The sequence below is a fragment of the Balaenoptera borealis genome, assembly GCF_965194805.1.
Source record: "Balaenoptera borealis genome assembly, chromosome: 18".
In the NCBI taxonomy this organism is placed as follows: domain Eukaryota; kingdom Metazoa; phylum Chordata; class Mammalia; order Artiodactyla; family Balaenopteridae; genus Balaenoptera; species Balaenoptera borealis.
The window spans coordinates 21,406,628-21,430,010 of record NC_138877.1 but is presented as its reverse complement, the minus strand read 5'-3'; the positions used below and the strand labels follow the sequence as shown (position 1 = coordinate 21,430,010).

The 23,383-nt window shown below is 39.1% G+C and overlaps 1 protein-coding gene and 1 long non-coding RNA gene across 3 annotated transcripts in view; one reads left to right on the top strand and one right to left on the bottom strand.

Moving 5' to 3' along the window:
- The window catches only part of LOC309615715, a 29,000-nt gene extending 25,242 nt beyond the window's left edge, over nt 1-3,758 (top strand). The window contains exon 5 of the long non-coding RNA XR_014237011.1: nt 3,674-3,758. This is a non-coding gene — a long non-coding RNA (uncharacterized lncRNA). The remainder of the gene's footprint in view (nt 1-3,673) is intronic.
- Nucleotides 3,759-4,081: 323 nt separating this feature from the next.
- The window catches only part of HTR2A (5-hydroxytryptamine receptor 2A), a 59,185-nt gene continuing 39,883 nt past the window's right edge, over nt 4,082-23,383 (bottom strand). For both annotated transcript variants that reach the window (XM_082365560.1, XM_082365561.1), the window contains exon 3: nt 4,082-5,610. In XM_082365560.1, coding sequence (XP_082221686.1) covers nt 4,811-5,610 — 800 coding nt within the window. In that variant the 3' untranslated portion in view covers nt 4,082-4,810. The remainder of the gene's footprint in view (nt 5,611-23,383) is intronic.

Below are 23,383 nucleotides of genomic sequence, written 5' to 3'. Positions count from 1 at the left end.
GGTGTTAAACATCAGAAAGGAAGAACAGAGCTAAGATGGACATGAATACTATTAAGGGAAAATCAGGAAGCTATTTGTTTTTGCAAACTGCCTGCAAAGATAATCAAAAAGTAACAAAGAAGTTTTGTCTTACTGCATATTTACTGGGGCAAATATCCATTGAAAGAAAGCTTAGTAATATTATTATCGTCCTCAGTTTAGAATGAAATCTTTAAAGTCACAAATATTTCTTTCAAAATCATCGTTATTATTGTGGATTAAAATTCAATGTTAAGTTACAAAACTTTATATAAATTATGAAGTGTCTGAAGGCACCTGTGTTTTTGCGGGTCATTTGAGCAATACCAGGAGGATGTTTCTTGCCCCCCAATTTCTTTCTCACTTGTGTCTCTGGTGCCTAAAATTTTTGCCTTTGGTTCCTGCCTTTTGGTTTATCTTCATGGTGGACAGCTAAAGGGATCTCAGTGAGAGACAATGGATTACCAGCTTGAATTACTTATTAGTGATCTAGCAAAGAGGAGAAACCTGAGGGAATGGCACATAAAGTAAATAGGTTTTGATGTTAAGCAGCAGAGAACCAATGAAGGGAACTCTACATTATGGCGAGAACAAAGCAGAAGCAAATAGTTGTAAAAAATGAGAAGCATTCAGAGAAAGGATAGAAGCTGTTGAATAATAATGTTGCTTATCCCACAGTTTTGTTTAGAATTTACTCTGATGGCTAATAATGTATAGAGGCTTTTTTTTCTTTTTAATAACAACACATTTACAACATTTATACAGTGTTTTACAGGTTATCAAGCACAGCCATAGCCATGATCTCACTTAAGCAACATTGTTAGTTAGCCAGGACAGGTACTAGTAGTTCCATTTTAGAGACAGTGAAATTGAGGCACAGGGTTATTCAATGACTTGTCCAAGTTCATGGAACCAGTGTGCAGGGAAGCTAAGATGGGAACTTGCATCTTTTGGTGCTGAGCCCAGTGCTTTCTCTCCTGTACCGAATTGAGCAGGGGAAAGAGTTTATGCTTCAGAGTCAGGCTTGCACTTGCCACTCTTCTTGCCAGCTGTGTGACCTCAGGCATGTTACTAACTGCTCTGAATCTCAGTCTCTCCATCTATGGAAAAGAGTGAATAATAATACCTACCTTGTAGACTTGTGAGGATTCCATCAGGTAAAGTAAGCAAAGCAACCAGCTTAATGCCTGGCACATGATAGGTACTCAATACATGGAGCTGTAAACACCTGGAAAATATACGAACTGTCCCTATTTCCCTTTCCCTACATTTAGAGGTGAAATGATGAATCAGAGCAACTTTCCTGTTTATTCAATGATATAGCGTCTCCTTGGTTTACTTTAATTCTTGAAACTAGCTCCTGCAAAAGTATGTGTGTGTGTGTGTGTGTATAAATGTATCTGTGAATGTCTTCAGGTACACCTGTACACATGTACCCACAGATGGAACCAGACATAGTGATCAAACATGGAACATTTGTCTGCTACAGATAACTAGAAACGGGATCATTAATGTAAATCTAACTCAACCAGGTGTGTCCTAGCTCTATGACCAAGCTCCAGAAGCACAGGCTTTGTACTCTCAAAACACCTGGATGGTACCTGGAGTTCCCAGCCTGATGACATGGGAGGTTTCGGGCAACTTTCTTTAGCAGACACAGCTATAGACTCAAAAAGTTGCATTTATTTTTGAGTATACTTTATTTAAAATTATTCATTCTTTCTTGAAATCTTTTAGAATAGCCTTGATTAAAATCATGACATAAAAATATTCGCTGTATTTGTTACGTATGGCACAGAATAATTTAACACTTTATGTTTCATTGATTCACAAATGGAAGAAGCACCTTGTGCAAAAGCAGTACAGTAACTTAGTTCAATTTGGCTATGGTAGCATTTTAGAAAATGACCATGAGATGGTGCTGTGTCCAAGTAGATTAAGTATGCTTGAACCTGAAAGTTTTCCCTAATTATGGCACTTAATTCTATTCTTTAAACTTAGAAGAATCTACCATTCAACTTAAAGTAGAATAAGGTTGGTCGCTCTGACAATATTGACTAGGAGTGAGTCCTTTGATCACAGATCCATAAATAATTCAAGGACTGTTTCACTGGAGTGAGGGTGTGTTAAAAAGCCTTAGTGGGACTTCCCTGGGGGTCCCGTGATTCGGACTCCGTGCTTTCACGGCCGAGGGTGCGGGTTCAATCCCTGACTGGGGAACTAAGATCCTGCAATCTGCGTAGCGTGGCCGAAGAAGAAAAGAAAAAAAAAAAAGGAAAAAACAAAAGTCTTAGTAATCAGAACGTCCCCAGACTAAACAAAGGGCCAAAAGGTACCATTTTATTTAGGATCAATCAACTATGTAAAAGGAGCATTGTTTTCACCACCCTCATAGAATTGTGTTAAAAGTCTTCCCACAAAATTAGGTCAACATCCAGTTTATTTAAAGAGCTGACATTTCTGTTACATTTTAATCTGCTTTGACAGCAATGGAAGGTCATAGAAACATTAGAACATGAAATTCACATTGAAACTGACATGATACAAACATGCACACGTGTATATACTGTGTTTTCATTAATGACTTGCTTTTCCTCCATATAAATATATAAATACTGAATAAAGTGCATGGGAACATGTCTGTACAAGAATACAGATACATGTTTGTCTATATACACTTGAATAGATAATTATGGAGAGAAAAAACATAACACATTTGTAATATATATGTAGTCAAAAGACTTATCAGGCAGTATTTATGTTCATTCTCATCAAGATTGAGTATATGGGTGTAGAATCTGTAGTCTTTTCTCTAATATATAATGAGATGGGCAGAGTTATAAACTAAGGCAAAATACATTAGAGTAGAGACTTTTTAACATTTGTATCAGTTAGTATGGTATAATCATGAAAATAGTTTAGTTCAAATGCAGCCTAGATACTAGCAGCTTATTATAAATTCTAGCTTTGGAAAAAACCCCTTTCAATGTACCTAAAAGGACATAATTAGGACAGACCTAATGCATTTCCAAATTACGCAACAGAATCTCCCACATTCTTTAGTTTTCAAATATATAGTTTTTTCTAATGGCGTACAGCAAAAACGATTTCTCATTCAATAGAAATGCTTCAGTATTGTAATCACATATCTAACATCCATTCCAATAAGAATGTGCAATTTAACCTAGAGTAATAATATCAAGGTGAATTAACTGCTGTTAATCTCTGTCTCCTTAACAAACTTTTCTTTGAAATATTATATTACTGCTTTTTGGGGGGTGGGATGTCCAGCGTCAGTGAGTAATAAATGAGTTTGTTTTCAGGAAAGTGGAATAAAATTTTGCTCAGAACTACGGTAGTCATAGTTGGGGTCCAGGTTGAAGCTCATATTCCTAAATTAATTGCAGATTTTGACCTCAAGTGGTATTTTCCCCCTCCTTTGTTTGGTTGGTATTCGTTGGCAACCAGTCAGGAAACTTACTGAGAAAACTACCCTTGGAGTTGAAATAAACTTGTTTCTGAGCCAGGTGAGAAGGAAATAAATTGCACTGATTCTCCAAATGTCTGTTAATTACTATTTTTGATAAGTGCCATTCAAATTAGGTCCTTTTCTTTAAAGGCAAAGATCTTGTTTTAATTATTTTTATATCCTTAGTACCTAGGAAATTTCTTCACAGATGGTGTACACTCAATCAATGATTGTGAATCCAAAGCTGAACAGTTTTAGTAAATAATATAGATTGATCTGAAAGCATCGATTTATCTGATGGGTGCCAACAGGTGGGTCACCTGCGTTTTACAGAGATGTCCTAAGACTCTACTTCTGTCAGTAGCCAAAAACCTGACTTTATTCCTCAATCCTGACACAGTTACATCAATACCACTTACTGCTCAGAGGAGCGCAGGCATGATGCAGTCATTAAAGGGCAAGTTACCAAACACTTCTGTGGTGCTGTTAGGAGAAGCAATTTCTAGAAATGTATCTGGTAATGTTTGATTATCCTTTTGATAGTTTACCTAATAGAGGAAACACTAAACAAGACCACACTGGAAATTCAGAATAAAGCACAAGTAGTAGAAGAGAAAGCAGCAATAGTTATTAAATAACACTTAAAATCTTGTTCACCTCTGAGAAGAATTAATTTGAAGTGCAGCAAATGCCAGCAACTTTGTGAATATCGCAAAATGGCATCTATGAAAAAGCAGGATTGAAAAAGTTGTCAAGTATTTCTTTTAAGTATCTTAGCAATACAGATTTCATAACACCATCTTTAGTGTCTTTTTGTCGTTGTCATCCAAAACGTGTATCATGGTAAGTTTTAAAGAGAATTTTTTCTTTATGTAAGAGGCCATTATATTCATCCAATGTTTCACTATTTAGAGCTATTTTTGTTTACAGCGACAGGTAACCAACTCATGCCATCAATTAACAACACAGTAGCAAGTTTTACACTTGCAAATGGAAGATAATTTAGATTTCTTTATGGCCTCATTGTAATTACACAATAAAAGCTAATTATTTTAAAGACATATAATTTACAATGTTAAAAATAATATCATAAAGCTCACAGCTGAAATGCTGTCAGAATATTTTTGAAGTGCACGTTTTGTGGCATTGAACCCTGCTTTTCACTGACATAATAAAATGAGGCATATAGATATTATTGTTGGTTCCATTAGACTGGCCTAATTTTTTCCAGTCTCCCTATTTTCTTTTCTTTTTTCTTTTTCCTCCCAGATAGGGGGAAAATTGCTCAGTGTGCCCTCCGCAGTTGCCATGGCAACCAGTCCATCACACACAGCTAACCTTTTCATTCACTGTGTTGATATTACCTGTAGGAGCATCTTCTGAATGTTGTTTTCCTAGAGCAACCATAGTGCAGTCGTTATCTGTCGTCTTGTCATCTTCCTTTGAATTCTTTCTTTGTCCCATTTGGAGCTGACTAGACTTGTAGGCCAAGGCTGGGATAGTGTTCACTAAAATTAACTGCAATGGTTTTTTATTTTCCTTGTACTGACACTGAATATACCTGGAAAAGGCCGACCTATAGGTCTTATTGAACAGTGTGTACACTAGCGGGTTGACTGCTGAGGAGAGGTAACCGATCCAAACGAACACATTGAGCAGGGCTCCGATGACATCCTCGTTGCAGGACTCTTTGCAGATGACGGCCATTATGTTGGTGATGAAGAAGGGGCACCACATCACCACAAACAGGAAGAAGACGATGCCCAGCACCTTGCAAGCTTTCTGCTCGTTGCTGATGGACTGCATAGTCCTCCTGCCGTAGGAGCCTGGCTCCCTGTGGATGGACCGCTGGAAGAGCTTTTCTGAAGACAGGGAGCTCGGAGGCAGGAAGCTGAAAGAAGCTAATTTGGCCCGTGTTCCAAGATCACTCACACACAGAGTAGCTTCTTTCTGGAGCGACTTGATGGTTAGAAAGTAGGTGATCACCATGATGGTTAAGGGAATGAAAAAGGACACGAAAGAACCAATCAGGACGAAGTTATCATCGGCGAGTAAGCAACTTCCTTCCTTAAAGACCTTCGAATCATCCTGGAGCCCAAAGACTGGTATTGGCATGGATATACCTGGAGTTGGACAGAAAATGAAACATAGTTATTAAGGAATTGAGTATATGAAGGCAGGAGCATCGCCACATAATGGCTGTTCACAGGATTTTATGTCAGCATTGTTCAAACCTGAACACAGGGACTTCCCTGGCAGTCCAGTGGTTAAGACTTTGCCTTCCAATGCAAGGGGTGCAGGTTTGATCCCTGGTCGGGGAGCTAAGATCCCACATGCCTCGTGGCCAAAAAACCAAAACACAAAACAGAAGCAGTATTGTAACAAATTAAATGAAGACTTTAAAAATGGTCCACGTCAAAAAAAAAAAAAAAAATCTAAAACAAAAAACCATATGCTTTCAAAGAGAATTAAAATTCCCTTGGACTTACTTATCTGTTTTATAAATATATATAACATAGTTCCTTATATTTACATTGCCCTATATAGACAATCCTTTACTTATAAAGAAATACAATTAATCTAAGTTTAATTTTTTTCATGCTATATTTTTCTGATTAGAACATTATACTTATTAACTGAAGAAGAAACATACTGAGACAAAGAAAAAAATAAAAATGACCAAATGATGCCACCACCCAGAGATAATCATCATTAACAATTTGATGATGTTTATTTTAGGTACACACACACACACCATGCACGCACATTTAAAAACAAATTCAGATTCTATTTCATATACAGTTCTATAACACTTTTTTTCACCTTACATATCATGAGCATGGTTTATACAAATAACTTCATAAAATCAAAAACATAATATATTTTCTTTCTAGAAAATTTGGAAAATGCAAAAAAGTAACAACAAGTAAAGAATAATAACATGTATTCTTGCCAGTCAGGGGCAACCATAATTTATTTTTTGTGTAGTTTTATTCTTCCATTTCCATGCATATATATATGTGCATGCAATATTTTATGTGCAGTTTTATATCTTCTTATTCCATTTAACATTAAATCATAAAATTGCACATATCTTAAAGTATTTTTGAAAAAATGTTTTCTAACGTGAATTTAAAGTAACTTTAACCAATTTTGATTCTTTTTTAAAAAACTTTTTACTATGGAAAAATTGTAACATATACAAACAACACAAAACAAAACAAAACGAAATCCAGCACAATGAACCTATTGCCCAGCTTCAACAATGATCAACTCAAGGCCAATCTTGTTTCACCCATATCCCTACCTGCTGCAACGCTCCCATGTTATTTTGAAACAAATCCCAGACATCATATCATTCAATATGTAAACATTTTAGTATATATATATATATATATATATATATATATATATATATATATATATAAGCTATGCACTCTTAAAAATCCTAATACTATCACAATACCATTCCTACTCCTAAATAGAAATTTAATATTTCCTTAATATCATTAAATATAGAGTTGGTGTTCACATTTCCAATGTCCCATAAAAGTCATTATATATTTTTAATAATATTTTTATACGTAGAGCATTCCAAAGGGTGGATTACAAACAAATAAGCAGCCAGAGACTTTTCTTATTGACAGATACAAATTTGGGTACATAATGAGACAAATATAGGGGAACATGAGTCCATGGTCAGTTGCTTTGTCACTCAAATTTGGGGAACCTGTAAAGGTCTTAGGCTCAGGCAGAGGAGGGAGCAGAGAGAATGAAGGCAACAGTTGGCCTCTAATCATGCTAATTTCTCCCCCATGATGATAGGACCAGCTGGACACAACCACCATTGTACAGTTTGGGGGAAGTGGGAATGTCTTCCTCTACTGGCCCGGGACTGGTCGGGCCAGGCAATCATGTGTTTGTCATAAAGGAAGAATCAGGATGATGGAGAAAGGAGAGGAAACATGTATCAAATACTCTTTATAACTTAGTTTAAGGTTGCTTCCTTTGTGAAGGGTAGATACCACAGGGGCACCCTGGGAGAGTCAGCAAAAAGTGTCTTCCTAACTCTTGCCCATGTTTTCTTCAGAAACTGTATAATAGGGAGTGTCCTGGTCCCTGCTTCTGACCACCCTTTAGAGTCTAGTAAGTGGTCACAATCCAGCCAGGAACACAGGTTCATTCCAGAGGTGGGAGCTACTGCTTGCTTGACTCTTGCTATCCGTGGAAAAACTTCCTTTGAGGATCTATACTCTAACTTCTGCATACTCAGAACAGAGCTCATCTCCATCCAACTATGCATCGGACCGTCCTAACCTCACGTCACCTCACACTGGCCATCCTTGCAAGGAGGGTACATTAGCTTGAGTTAATGTAATGCTTAACACGAATCTCCCTCAGTGACGTTCGCCACTATCTTCACAGACTGAGTTGTCAGTATCTGTCACTTGTCTGTGCAGGGCCATCCCAGGATTCTTGGAAGGTGGAGGCAAATGACATCAGAGCCGTTCTTAAGGACACTCAGTGTGGTTGATGACTCTTCATTTCCGTCATTCCTCTCTGTCCCTGGCCTGTTTCTGGGAACACTCTGTGGGCCAAGAAGAGATGGAAGAAATGTGGCTCCAAGAGGGACATCCTCTGAGATTCTGGATATGCGTCAGTTTTGCTTATCCTTCAAAAAACTCTTGATTGTAAAAGTTAAGACATGGTTTCCAAGAAGAGTGTTTTGTTTTTCTAATGTTTGAACATATTATCTGTGAAAGGTGTTGCCTGTACTAATCTACAGGATCTTTGTTAGTGTAGTTTTTCACTAATTAGAATGGATGCAACCAACATGCCTCCATGGATGTGGTGAGGAGAAAATGAATCAATATGCAGAGCACCTATGACAGTGCTAAGTGCAGAGTAGATGTTCTACCAATGGTAGGTAAACATGAGAGTAGCTTTCTTTGCAGGATTTTTCAGATTAAATACACTAACTTGATTTTTCTCTAATTTTGTTCTATTTTGCTTTGTTTGCGTATGCTGGACTATAATGTGTAATAGATCTTAAATCAAAAGAAGTTAAAAAGACTTTTGGCTATTGGCTCTATAGTTAATAAATAATGATGTAATTATTATCTTCTGCCAGGGTGACAAAGGATCTCAATCAATTTTAGTTTTGTACAGCTAGAACTGTTGATTGCTTTTCTAATGTGATGAATTATAGCCATTATGATTAGTCATGATATACAGAAACAAAATATCAACTGTCCAAGAAAAAAGTATATGATTTTGTTATTCAACTCTTGGGTGTGCATTTTCCTGATTAATACAAAGGAAGTCACCACCCTGAGAGCCTTTTTACCCTATTTGTTTGTGACCTGGTAATTTATATAAGTGGCAATTCTCAATTAACCAGAATATAGGATTACCTAAAACACCAAATTTCAGTCATTTGGAATTCAGATACGTGCCGTGCCCTTGTTTGAGGAGAAGACATACTTTCTCTCTCTCTCTCTTTCACACACACACACACACACACACACACACACATACCCCTCCAGAATGGCCCAACTTCTGTGGTCAGGGAGGAAAAGGGATGATGGAACCATTTCACTGAAGTACAGCTTCCTCCATTAGCTCCCTGGGATGAAGAGCCACTTTAAAGCAGCTGGGGCAAGAGGGCACAGGTAGGTCATCTCCTAGGGAGACCTTGGTTTGGAGGGACAGAATCAAACTGATTAGGTCTTTAAATGGCCCATTCCTCTTTATATGTAACAAAAATATCTTGAATGCTCTCAAATACCGTTCTTTTCAGTGTCTTACTCATAGTAGATGGTAAGCAAGGGTTTAGGGAAAGAATACCTAGACAGTTAAACAATGCTCTATAAAAGAGGGGGAGGAATTTATGGCAAAGAACATTTAGATAGACTTTGTGGGTACAATAAGCAATTCAAAAACAAGCTCCTACCAAGAGAGATGAAGACGCTCCCTGATAGCCAAGATTGTGCTCACAGCCATCTCCAGCGCATTAATTTTCTGATTGCTTTGTTTGATAATGGCTGCTTTTGGAGACCTGAGATCTCCTCTCGCTTGAAATTTCTGCATATAAAGCGTTTTCCTTTATGAACAAACAGACAGTAGCTTGAGCTACGTGACTCTGCATTTTGTTTAACATATGTTTCTGAGGACTGGAAAACAGCAATCAAAATTCAGTATGAGTATTGGATCCTCCTTGCTCATTTTTATTTCTTTTTATTCAAACTAAGACAATGAAATAATAGGAAATATTGACACCCAGGAACATGAAGGCTTTGGCTGGTGTCTTTCTTTTAGGGTAGCCCTGCCGAGTCTTTGCGTATAACATTTGCACTTCTGGTTAACATCTTACCACAGTCAGGATAAATCGCCCTATCCCTGTAGCACTGGCTGTGAAAAGCAAGCTTTATTCTTAATCCTAGATTTTTACACTTTAATATTTTGGGACTGAAGGTACTTCTGAGACAGTGTTTCCTTGGGAAATAAGAAGATTGATTTACTAGGGAGAGATCCTCTGATAGGGAACCAGTGGGAATCCCCAGGGCCTCAGGTCAGGTAGGAGGTGGAGGGGAAAGAAACGAATACCTCAGGACTCCCGTGAAAAAGACCAAATTTTGGTTCATGGGTTTAATTTCCCCTGAAACTACTACTTTCCCTTTGCATTTTAACACACGCTGAATTTTTTCAAGTTATAAGAATGGATTTACTAGCAGTTAGACAGAAAGTGAATACTAAAGGCTGGTCATCATACCACAGGGAGAGAGAGATTGAATATATAGGCCAACTGGGGCTGGGACTCACCGTCCATCTAATACAGAGTTAGCTCTGAGTTAGCTCAAGAGTTGCTGAATTCCTTATAATTGATGGTCTGCTCACAGGGCAGGTGTACATAGCAGTGAAAGCGAGACATACATGTCAGTTACCCAAGAGATTGTATGTTTCTTCTTAGATTAATTCTGAATATCTCTGACAATAAATCGTAACTTTTCAAAGTACTTTTACATGTATTCATTTACTCTGAATTGATTTTTTTTTTTTTTACAAAATTGTAAAAATACTAACCACATTGCCCTATAGGCAGATAAACATTTCATTTTATAGAAAAACTGAGGCTTAGCAAGCTTAAGTAATTTATTTAGAATCACACAGCAATTTAGGGGGAAAAATCAAGAGTCAGTCTTAGGTTTCTCAATTCTTATGGCTGATTATTTTTATCTGCTTATTTGTTTCTTTTATGGTAGTTATAAACGTCTATGACTATATCAGAGGTCCTTAACATCGGTTTTAGGAAGAGAGTGATAGTCCTAAAATCTGCAAAATTTGCATTTATGTACATTGTTTTGGAGAAGATACAGCCTTCATCAGATTATCAGAAAAGCTTCTGCTCCCAAGGCTGTTAATAACTACTGAATTATATCAACACCCTAACTATAGAACACACGCACCCCACAAGGATTCTCTACACCTTGATACTTTCTTTTTCATTCTTTAATCTCGAAGGCGAAATTTCCTCCAGTGAGACATTATTTTTGAGGCCAGACAGATATTTTAAAACTGAAATCCTTATAACCAACACCTAGTTTTTTTTTTTTTCAATATAGCAGTTATTCTCAACTTTGGCTGCATATTAGAATTACCTGGGGAGCTTTTGAAAATTACTTTGCCTGGGCTCCATTCCCAGAAGTTCTGACATTAGTACCTTAAACAATACTAATGTTCAGGTCCCGCAGGGACATTATTACCAAAACAAAAGAACACCCAGCTGATCCTAATCTACAACCAGTGTCAAGAACCTAAGATGTATAGGATTAAAAGTGTAGTAAAAATGTGTTTAAAATAAAACCAAATCAAGTAAAGTTTTACAATTCTGCCCTTTGCCTTCATTAAACAAATCTATTAATTTTCCAAGGGGCTCAGGCTAACTTCCCGCAGCAAACAGCAAAGGAACATGGAGAATTGATGGAGAGGAAAAGAAACCTGCCCTTTATCCCTTCCCCTTCCTGGGCAAGGGTTGTCTGGGGGAAAAAAAAGTGTTGAGTGAGGTTATTACGTTAAGCCCCAAGTCCTTGTTTCAGTTCTTTGACTGTTATGACTAAATCTCCAAAAAGCTTTTAAAGCTTGTGTTCTGCCCTAGTCCATACATGATACTTGGAAGAAATGCTCAAAGTCTCCTTGCGGTACAAGCAGTCGTGCACTCACTGCGCGAGCTGGTGGCCTTGGTTCCCAGTCCTTGCTTCCTAGAAAGGCGATTTCTTGCTCTTCTGACCCTCACTCCTTTCCCATTGTGTTTCATAGCCCAGAAATTGTGCTTTTTTTAAATTTAATTTTTATTTTATATTGGAGTATAGTTGATTTACAATGTTGTGTTAGTTTCAGGTGTATAGCTGAAGTGCTTTAGTTATACATATACATATATCCATTCCTTTCAGATGCTTTTCCCATGTAGGTTATTACAGAATATTGAGTAGAGTTCCCTGTGCTATACAGTAGGTCCTTGTTGATTATCTATTTTATATATAGTAGTGTGTATATGTTAATCCCAAACTCCTGATTTATTCTTCCCTGTCTCCCCCAGAAGTTGGGCTTTTAATGTGACGATCTTGCACTGAAAGGTAAAGAGATTGAATTCTGACTTGTCAAACATGGATTGTCAGCTGTCACTGGGACACCTGAAAGTCCATCCACATCTCTCATCCCAGGCAGATTGGCGTCCACCCACCACCTTCTTCCCCTGAAACCCAAATAGAATCTGAATGATACAATGGAATTTGAAAAAATTATCAGAGCCTCGTTTTGTTGTTGGAATCACAATAAAGCTACTTTTCAAATTCTTCCATTCAATTTGTCGTCTGTAATAAGTGGATATCATTCTATCCATCAACAGAAAAGTGTTCTTTTCTAGACTGCATATTTAGCAACGTGCTCATGAGCAAAGGTTTATTTGCCAAAAAAAATTCATCTCTGTCCCACATGATGGAACCTCATCTTTAAAGAACTACATGCTTCCATTTGTTTAAAAGGGGGTAGATTTTGGAGTGGTTCCTTCTGAAAGCTTGCAGAATGAAACTCACATGTGACATCTCATTTCAGAGACTCTGGTCTAGAAAGTGTGTGTAGAAATGGTTACAGTGTCTGAAAAGTGAGCTTGTAGCAGGTGCCCTCATAATCCAGGCCTATGGGGAGTCCGTTATTCCCCCAGCCTCTTTCATCCACGGCTTCTCAAAGCACCACATTTATCACATTATGTTATGACGAAATACAGTGTCCCTAATGCTCGAGCCATTACCAGCGACAGAGCCCACCCTACCCTACAAGGTCTCTGTGATGTGGTCTTAATGTCATTATTCAACCTTCTCGATTTTGACATAGCCATGTGGCGTGCTCTCTCTTCTTTATGTTATATCTTGAACTATCCAGGAGGGCATTACACGTAGCTTGACTTTTCAGCTAATCACATAGTGTGGTCTGAGTAGCTCCCAAGATCCTTCTGGTCCCACTGTGTCTTCCCCCAGTGGCGTGCTTGGTATACTGCAGTGTCCCGCTGCTAGAGTGAAGGGTCCCATTTTGTGTACCTATAGTACCTTGGTGGGTACTATAGGTCTTGTGGGTACTATAGGTCTTGTGGGTACTATTAATCCAAACTTGAGTTGTAGAGGCACAGAGATGCACAGCAGGGGAAACTCCTGAGGGCATGGGCATCAGAAAGAAGCCCATCATAGGAGAGAGACATAGAGAATAGCTTGGGATGCAGGTCAGAGAGGAATGTGGTGTCCATGGCATGTTGAGTTGTTCCTAAAAGACTTGAGCACCATGGGGGAAGGAAGATGCACTGTACATAGTATCTGGGAGGATGGACTCACTTTTTCTTTTTGCCCTGGACCAGTTCTGATGCTACCCCCTCCCCTGAAATGCTCTACCAGCCCATGGGGGGCTCCGGAATTTCTCTGTAGGAAGGACCTAGGGGTGGCAGCTGGTTGGGTGTGAGGAGCCAGGCAACCTGTCTTGTGGCTACATTTGTTTTTAATTTGACTGTTTGATTATTTGGGGGTGGTTTGGAGGCTGTAGATGGAGGTCATGTTCCCAGACCATATTCTACATTTCTTTTGAGACATATCTCATGACATCCTTCTTTCAAGCATCCCTTGTACGAAGCTTTCCCCAAATTATTTCTCTCTGTAATAAGAACTCTTTTTTTCTTACTCTCTAGTCCTTCATCACCTCCATAAATAATTTACACTGAGCTAACTCACACTTCTAATGCCTTAGAATTTTTCTCTAGAAATGTCATTTCAACCATGAGATGATAATCCCATTAATGGCAGGGATATCATTTCTTTTACTTATTGCAGGTCCCTCCAGCATCATGCAGCTCTGTTCATACTTGGAGCTTAGTAAATGCTTGTGGGATTAGTGAGCAAATGAATGAGAAGAAGAGAAAAGATAAGGAATTATAAATGTATAATCAATTTTATAGACACAACTTGCATTTACTGGATTATTTCAGAATATTTTCCTACATTTTTGCCCAAAAAACAAATGAGTAAATGAGGTTACCAATTAGCCATATAGGGCAGAAAGAGGGAAAAGGGATGTTTATGTGACACTTAATTGTATACCTTCTGAGAGAACTATGTATAGGATTAACCAGCACATGTGCTGACTACCTTAACAGCTAAAATCACAAGGGAAAAGATGGCTGTGAAATGCAGCACCTGAGAGAGAATCAGGAGACCTGGGTTTATTCCTGACTGTTCTGACTCATAGATCTAGAGCTGTTGTTTTTCTCAAAGCTGTCTTTCAGGTAAATTAAATAGGTATGTATTAGGAAACTAGAGCATGATACAGTGGGGAAAGCACGGAATAGGGCATCACAAGACACAGGTTGGCATCCTGACTCTGTCCATCACTAGCTGAGTGACCTTAGGCTGCTTAATTTTAAAGCCTCCCTCTGTAAGGTGGAGATAATAAAAAGAGGCCTTCCCTAATTTACCTACAGGGCTTTGGTGAGAAAACAGTGAGGTGATGTGTCAATTATTTTGTAAACTTTTAAGTTGAAAGTGATTATAATTAACTTGGCACTATGCTTGATTCTGTGGGCACCACAGAAGACCTCTGAGAACCTTCGTGAAATCTAAGATCTTGCAGGGAAAACGAAATAGACGCAGGTGATTTAGAAAGACAGCAGTGCAGGATAGAATGAGATCAGGAGGCAAAATAGGTGACGTGGATAAACACTCCTACACGATGTCAGAATGTGATGATCATTGTGGGTTAGTGTCTCCAGGAAAGAGTTGTGTAGGGGTCAGGGTGGCTAAGCTGGGTCTTGTGGGTGAATAGACTCTGGACAGGGGTCAGATCCAAAGGCAGGGAGACAGGTATACAATCGCTGTACATCCGGGGCCGAAGTGCGCTTGGCCTTGCCAGGGCTGAGTTGAGCTGGGTTTGGCAGGCAACTGAACTCAGGAGCAAGGGCACATGTTCATCAAGCAGAGGCATCAAGCAGGTCCTCTGTCTGTGATAGCAATCTGTTTTAGTCATTCATCCAGTGATCAAATATTAATCGAACATACAGTGAACTAGGTACTTTAGGAATTGAGAGGAGGAAGCTGCTTGAGTCTATAATCACTACAGTTCAAGACTTTTGGCTGTCATTCACGAACTCATCAATCCAAATCAAGACAAGGAGGAAGAGCATACAAGGTGTAAGCAGAAAATCTAGGTTTAGCACTGGCATCAAATTGTTAAAATGCAATCAAGGTAAATCTGTATCTACCCTGGATATTTTTTTTAAGGCAGCTATAATGCAGGAGAGCAGTTCTCAAACATTTTGGTCTCAAGACTCTTTTACACATTGAAAAATTATTGGGGACTCCAAAGCGTTTTTGTTTCTGTGGGTTACATCTATAAATATTTGCTGTATTAGAAATGAAAGCTGTGAACACTGAAGATAATGTATCAATCCATTTTAAAATAAAACGAATAAACCCATTATATATTCACATAAATAATATTTTTTATGAAAAATACTTATGTTTTCCAGAACAAAACAGTGAGAAGAGTGGCACTGTTTTGCAGTTTTGAAAATCTCTTTAATGTTTGTCTTAATAGAAGACAGCGGGATTCTCACATATACTTCTGCTTCAGTCTGTTATATTGCATGTCAGGTATCCTCTGGAAAATTCCCCTGCACCCTCATAAAAGGATGAAACAGAAGAGGGCAAATGACACTTTATATTTTCCCAGCTTTGCTGAGATATATTTGACATATACCATTGTGTACGTTTAAGGTGTACAATGTGACGATTTGATACACATATATTTTGCGAAACGTTTACCACAATAAGGTTAGTTAACACATCCTTTACCTCACATAATTACCATTTTGTTGTTGTTACAGTGAGAACATTAAAGCTCTACGCTCATAGAAACATTCAAGTGTACGATAAGTGTTGTTAACTATGGTCACCACGCTATACCTTAGAGTCCAGAACTTATTCATCTTAGAACCGAAAGTTTGCACCCTCATTTCCCCCAACCCTTAGCCCCTGGTAACCAGCATTTTACTCTGTTTGTATAGGTTCCACATATAAGTGAGATCATACAGTATTTGTCCTTCTCTGTCTGATTTATTCACTTAGCATAGTGCCTTCAAGGTCCATCCATGTTGTCACAAAAGGCAGGACACAAATATATATGCACCATATTTTCTTTATCCATTCCTCAGTGGACACTTAGGTGTTTCCATGTCTTGGCTCTTGTGAATAATGCTGCGATGAACATGGGGGTGTAGATACCTCTTTGAGATAGTGATCTCCTTTACTTTGGATATTATTATTACTATTATTATTATTAAAATAGTATTGACTTCCTTGGCTTCCCGAAAGCATCCCGGAGATCCCTGGAACCCACATTGAAAGCCACTGACATGTAGAAGAAAAAGCCACCAGCTTCGAATCAGAAAACTCAAGTTTGGATCCCCTATGACTTTAAGCTAGCCACTTAATCTGTCTGAGCTTTTTCTCCCATAAAATGGGGGATTTAATAGTATCCCCATGAAAGGATTCTCATGAGGACTATAAATGAGAATTGCTCTACTGTTTGTAGTAAATACAGAATTGTCTAGCAGACAGAAATAATAGAGAAGAATGTTCGACAGCCTTTCTTAGTGGGCAGAGTCCTTCATTCTGTCTGAAAATCCCTGCTGTAGCTGAGAACTCCTACATCCCTTGTTTGGCTCTAACAGAAAGGAAAACCAGCTTGCTGTCATCCTTGCAGCTTAGCTTAAAATCTGTGTCTTGCTTGCACAGAGGTCCGAGAAGAGGGAACCAGTTCACTAGTCACTATAAGGGTCATGTAGAGCAAGACCATCTCCCAGACTGGCTGAGAATAGACTCCTCAGCTCTGCCATTTTCCACAACTGATTAAGTAGCAAGTGGTGAAAGTTTAACCACCTCTTCTGCAGATGGTGACAATTAAGTCAACTGCCAGGAGTACTGAGTAATGGGTGTGCAAGGTGATATGACTTTAGAAAGTACATGTTAGGATTCACAGAGCAAGGATAAAAAAGAGTTTTCTCCTGTGCACTTCCTCTGTGGGAACAAGGGCGGCCTGATGACATCTGGGGCTTCTTTCACAGGTGTTGGGATTCGTGGAAATCAGCACGAATGGCTTTCTCCCAAGGCAGCCCCAATGAAAGGTTCTCAAAGATGGATCTACCACTGCTTGCTTTATCAGTCATGGATTTTGGTTTCAAGCAATAGAAGCTGATTGGACTGATTTAGCAGAAAGTGAGTTTAATAAAATGATACTGAGTAATTCAAAGAATTCTTGAGAGGGCTGGGCTCCAGGCTAAAATTCCAGGAGTAAAATTGCATTGCCGACCCGGTCTGATGAGGAAACTTCTGCTGTTTTCTTTGTCCACTGAGCATCAGAGCCTCCTGCCTCGTCAATGTCACTTCTTTACTAGGGAATCAATTATGCAACCACTGGGAACCTGATGGCCCAGCCACCTCCACGCTGGCAAAGACATCATATTTGTTCACTTTGCTCTTGTCCACATCACAGTTTTGCCAGGAACCACAGTTTTGCCATGGTCTTTGGAGGAACCTAGACCATGAGCCAATGTCCTAGCTACCAGGAAGGCTGGGAATTTGAGTTCTGCCTCTCGGGAATTTCTCCAAATATAGAAAGGCTAGTTGAAAGAGACAGGCAGCTATGACTATGCCAGGTACCCATTTCACTGGACCTAGGTTTGGCCCGATTTGCAGCTGCTTTAATTGGGCTGGGTGTGGGGAGATGCCTCGTCCAAAGACGGCAAGGCTGGAATTTCTGGCCTTTTCCTATTTTCCTCTTTTTCCTAGGATTGTTCTCTTTCTCCGTCATCCCTGCAGTCAGCATATGTTCAAATATCTAATACTTAAAAGTAAGTCAGTCTGGAAATTACATACCAGTAGCTGTGAACCTGAATGCCTACGGGACTAATGTAGTCATATAGCTGGTTTATGGGTTGGGGTAGAAGATGACAGGAGAGTGGTGCTTGGAAAACTGAACAGGACAATTGGGTTCAATTAAGAAAAAACACATTGTGCAAGCCAAACCAAACAGATCTCTGGGCCAGACCGATTTTTCATTTTTCAATTAGCTTGGCATAGGTTTGGAGCTTTAAAAAGTGTTTTGGGGGTGGATTTTTCTTTATTCACATCTCTTATAGGCTTCTCATCTTGGCCTTGTTCTTGGGGTCACTGGCCCTGTCCTGATAAACTGACACTGTTTCTACCATAAGGCTCAAACACATTTTAATTTTTGTTCCTAAGTCCTTTGATCAAGCAGTGTCTTTCTCAGCGTGGGCTGCAGAGGCATTCCCCTTGGACTCAGATCAGTGCTGCTGCCACACAGCTGGATAAGCTCTTGTTCTGACAGGTGTCCCTGGAGGAGGGGGACACAGAAAGTCCCTAACTAGTGACTCCCTTTTTTAACCTGAGCTGATCTTCTGTATGGCCCTCCTGTCTTAGCCCCTCTCTCTTTGAGCTGGTAGGATACTAGAAGCTTCTTAACAGCTTCCCACTCTTATCCCCCATCCATCTGGTTGGCCCAGACCTCCAAACTTCCTGTCCAGTTTAGGGGAGTCTGAGATGAAGAGCTTTGGGTTTTGATTCTCCTAGACTGTGTTTTCAGCAAGTGTTACTAAAAGTACCACTCTGTGAGATTTCATTTACTCTAACTTCTACAAGGTTATTCCTACCCTGAAATTTTACTGATGTTGGGGGAGATAAAATTTTTATAACAACTGTTGGTGGGAATGTAAATTGATACAGCCACTATGGAGAACAGTATGGAGGTTCCATAAAAAACTAAAAAAAGAACTACCATACGACCCAGCAATCCCACTACTGGGCATATACCCTGAGAAAACCATAATTCAAAAACAGTCATTTACCACAATGTTCATTGCGGCACTATTTACCATAGTCAGGACACGGAAGCAACCTAAGTGTCCATCGACAGATGAATGAATAAAGAAGATGTGGCACATATATACAATGGAATATTACTCAGCCATAAAAAGAAATGAAATTGAGTTATTTGTAGTGAGGTGGATGGACCTAGAGTCTGTCATACAGAGTGAAGTAAGTCAGAAAGAGAAAAACAAATACCATATGCTAACACATATATATAGAATCTAAAAAAAAAATGGTTCTGATGAACCTGGGGGCAGGACAGGAATAAAGACACAGACATAGAGAATGGACTTGAGGACATGGGGAGGGGGAACAGTAAGCTAGAATGAAGTGAGAGAGTAGCATTGACATATATACACTACCAAATGTAAAATAGATAGCTAGTGGGATGCAGCTGCATAACACAGAGAGATCAGCTTGGTGCTTTGTGACCACCTAGAGGGGTGGGATAGGGAGGGTGGGAGGGAGATGCAAGAGGGAGGGGATATGGGGATATAGCTATACGTATAGCTGATTCACTTTGTTATACAGCAGAAACTAACACAGCATTGTAAAGCAATTATACTCCAATAAAAGTGTTAAAAAAATTTTTTTTGCAACATTGGAGAGACATTTCTCTGGTCTAATGCCTGCTTCTGAATGCTGCATCTTCCCTAGTCTAAATATGACCTAAGCTTGCAGAAAGATGTACTAATATTGGGTTAAAAAATAGCTTTAACCAAGAAGTTTATCCAGTTGTTATCAAGAGGATGGTTTATTGGTTTTTAAAGAGCTGAAATAGAGCTTAATGATCATCTAGCGAATCATCTTCTTTTTACATTTGATGAACCAAGGTAGAGAGATAGTAAGTAAAAAGAGTGGGAGAAACCTATATTTACAGATGTCCACCATAGATAGTATAGGCACTGTGTCGGTGTTTACAGATGTTAGCAAATTTCATCCTCACAAGGCACAAATGAGCCAGGAATTATTATCCCCATTTTACAGGGGAGGAAAACTGAGGTTCCAAAATATTCTATAATTGGCTCTAGGTTTTTCAGTTAGTAAAGGAATGAGCTAGGAGTCAAGCCTAGGAATCATTTGTTTTCTTCTGTACCTTTTTTTTTTTTTTAAATAAGCTTTACTTTTTAAGAACTTTAGATTTACAGAAAAAATGTGCCCATAGTACAGAGAGTTGTCGTATACCCACACCCAGTTTCCCATTACAGACACTACATTACTGTGGTATGTTTAATACAATTAGGGAATCAATATGGATACATTATTGTAAGTTCATACCTGATTCCCATCTTTTCAGTTTTTACCCACTGTCCTCTTCCTGTTCCAAGATCCCATCCAGCACCCCACACTACATTTTGGGGTCATGTCTCTTTGGCTTCTCGCGGCTGTGGCAGTTTGTCAGACGTTCCTCATATTTGATGACCTTGACAGTTTGCGGAGTACTGGTCAAATATTTTGTAGAGTGAGTCTCCATTGGTATTTGTCTGATGTCCTTCTCATGGTTAGTCTGGGGTTATATGGGTTTTTTTAAATTAAATTTAATTTTTTTATATAGCAGGTTCTTATTAGTTACATATTTTATACATATTAATGTATATATGTCAATCCCAATCTCCCAATTCATCCCACCACCACCCGGCATCCCCCGTACCTCACTTTTTGTCATGACCTTGGCCTCATGGTGCCTAGGCTAGTGGTCTTTGACTACATCATAATGTTTGGTTCGCTCCTTCACTGCTTTCACTTTATAACTAATACTTTTTTGAGTTTTAGGGATTAAGAATGTTCATGGGTCAAGAGCCTTGAGACTCAAGTGAATATTATGTGGGACCTTATACACTGGAGGTAGGAATAGAAACAGGAGATAGAAGTGGAAAACAAACAAAAGGGCTGTGCGTTGCCATTGATATAACTAGACTTCACTCTCAGGGCTCTTCAATACAAGTATCCTATTCAAGGTCACAAATAACTCTTTCATAAGCAATAAACAAATATGTAGTTGCCTACTTGGCCTTGCAGCGTGGACGTCTCTGATAGGCATCCTAACTTTACACGGCCACGATAGAGCTCTGGATTGCATCCCTCAGCGCTCCGCCAACTTTCTCCACTTTCCCCGTCCTAGTTAATGGCACCACCAACCATCCAGGTACACAGCTCAAAAACCAGAGTCATTCTTTTCATTATCCTGTGCTTGCAAAAAACTCACCAACATATTATTAATCCTACCTCCAATATATATTTTATATCCAAATCTGTCTACCTTTCTCTATCTCCACTGCCATCTCTATACTCCAAGCCATTAAGATTCACACCTGGATTACTGCAAGAGCTTCCCCACTGCTCTCACTGTGTCCACCCTTACCCATGTAACCCTTTGCTTGAACCCTTCAGAGATCACCCATTGCACTTAGAATAACGTCTACCTCCTTAGCTTGGCTGCAAGGCCTTCTCTTATCAGCCCAGCCTCCCTCTCTTTCCTTGTTTCCTAACGCACATCTCATCGCTTCTTGATGAATTGCTTGAGCTGCACTGGCTTCTTTCTGATCCTTCAACCCCATCCGCTGGTTTCCACATAGGACTTAGGACTTGCTGTTCCCACTGCCAGGAACGTGTCCTCCGTGTTCCCGTGGCTGGCTCCTTCTTTATCATTCAGCATCAGTTTTAATTGCCTCTCCTTAGTGAGCCCTTTCCTGACAACTTAACCTAAATTAGCCCTTGCTCACCCTGCCTGAGTCACTCTATAGCACATTTCCCTGATTTGTTTTCTTTATAGCACTTGTCATTATACGAATTTTTTTTTATTGGTCTATTTATTTGCTTGTTTATTGTTTGTCTTTTTCCATGAATGTAAACTCCATAAAAACCAGGGACTTTTCCCAAGATAGTGCCTGGCACACAGTATCTAAGCATTAGAAAATAAATAAAGATTCGTGGAATAAATGAACAAGCAAATTCAGAGGCCTTTGGGACATAAAAAGAAGAGCAGAAAGCAATTATGATTAGATAATAGACTTTCTCATTACCTTGGTTATAGGGGTAAGGGCAAGAGGTTGCCCAAATATAGGTCATTTGGGGCACTAGAAATTCTAGTCAAATTAGGTCTTTGTAGGTGATGAAGGTAAAGCTATTAAATATGAGGGCTTTCAAGAGATAGTACCCTTTCTCTAATACCCTGCAGTTAATAAGATCTTTCATCTTTACAGCCTAACGCTTCTTTAGGGACACTATGTAGTGGTGGTAGGGATGGTAATAATAATAATAATAATAATAATAACATAATAGTAGTAGCAAATAGTTGTATGATATTTTCTATGTTCTAAGCACTGTCCTAAGTGCTTTACACAAATTAGCTCACTTAATTTTCACAACAACCCTGTGAGATATGCATTATTATTATCTCCATTTGCTGATGAAAAACGAGGCACTGAGAGGTTAAGTAACTTGCCTAAGGTCACACAGTAAGAGGCGGAACTAGGATTTTGAGATGCAGCCAGTCTGGCTCCAGAGTGTGTATGTTTCTTTGCTTTGTGGCCCCAGCGCAGTGCAGCCGTCAGGCGTGCAGGCTCGAGGGGTCAAACTACCTCATTTCAGCAAATCTGCTACTTAACAGATCACATCACTCCTGGATTCTGCACCATGAGGTCTGGATCCTGAAATTCATGCTGGGCCCTAGCTATGAAACATGCTGCTGAGTGCAGGCTTCCTTCTTTCTTTGTATCTAAATTTCACATTGAGAGCCATTTAGATGCTATTCACGGGAAGGCCAGTCATGGCTTTCCATGAGAGAGAAACAAAAATGAAGAGATACGATATGGAACCTGTCGTTCAGGAGCTTAAAGTTAAGGAGGAATTATCTACTATAAGTCTTTAATGCACATCTCCCAGTTTTTTTAATTTGACCTTTTTACATTAACGTGAACAATTGTAACATTTTAAATATTGCAATTTCCTCCACTATTTTTTTACACTCATTCTCTTTCCCTGGGTTCCGGCTGATTGATATCCTACACCTGTGCTGATGTTGAATGCTTTTCTTCCAAGTTAACCTTTAGATGATTTCATGGATGGGGGTGGGGCAGAAACCCTCTGACAATGAATGCAAAAGTTTATGTTCTTCTGACTGTGTAAAATTTTCAGGGGAAAGGTAATCCTGCAATACTCTGTAACACAAAAATGATTCTGGACCATTGAACCTGGATATACAAAGGCTACATTTCTGTGTGTGTGTGTGTGTGTGTGTGTGTGTATGTGCCTCCTGATAAAATCACAGCTTCACAGCTTCATAGTTCCATATCTCCTGGAGAGTGCTTTTCTGAGAATATGGAAGCAATTTATGCTTTAAAAACACATCAAGAGACCCAAGTCACATTCAAAAATCTAATGAGCCAGTTAATTTTAAGGAAATGCAGGAAAATGA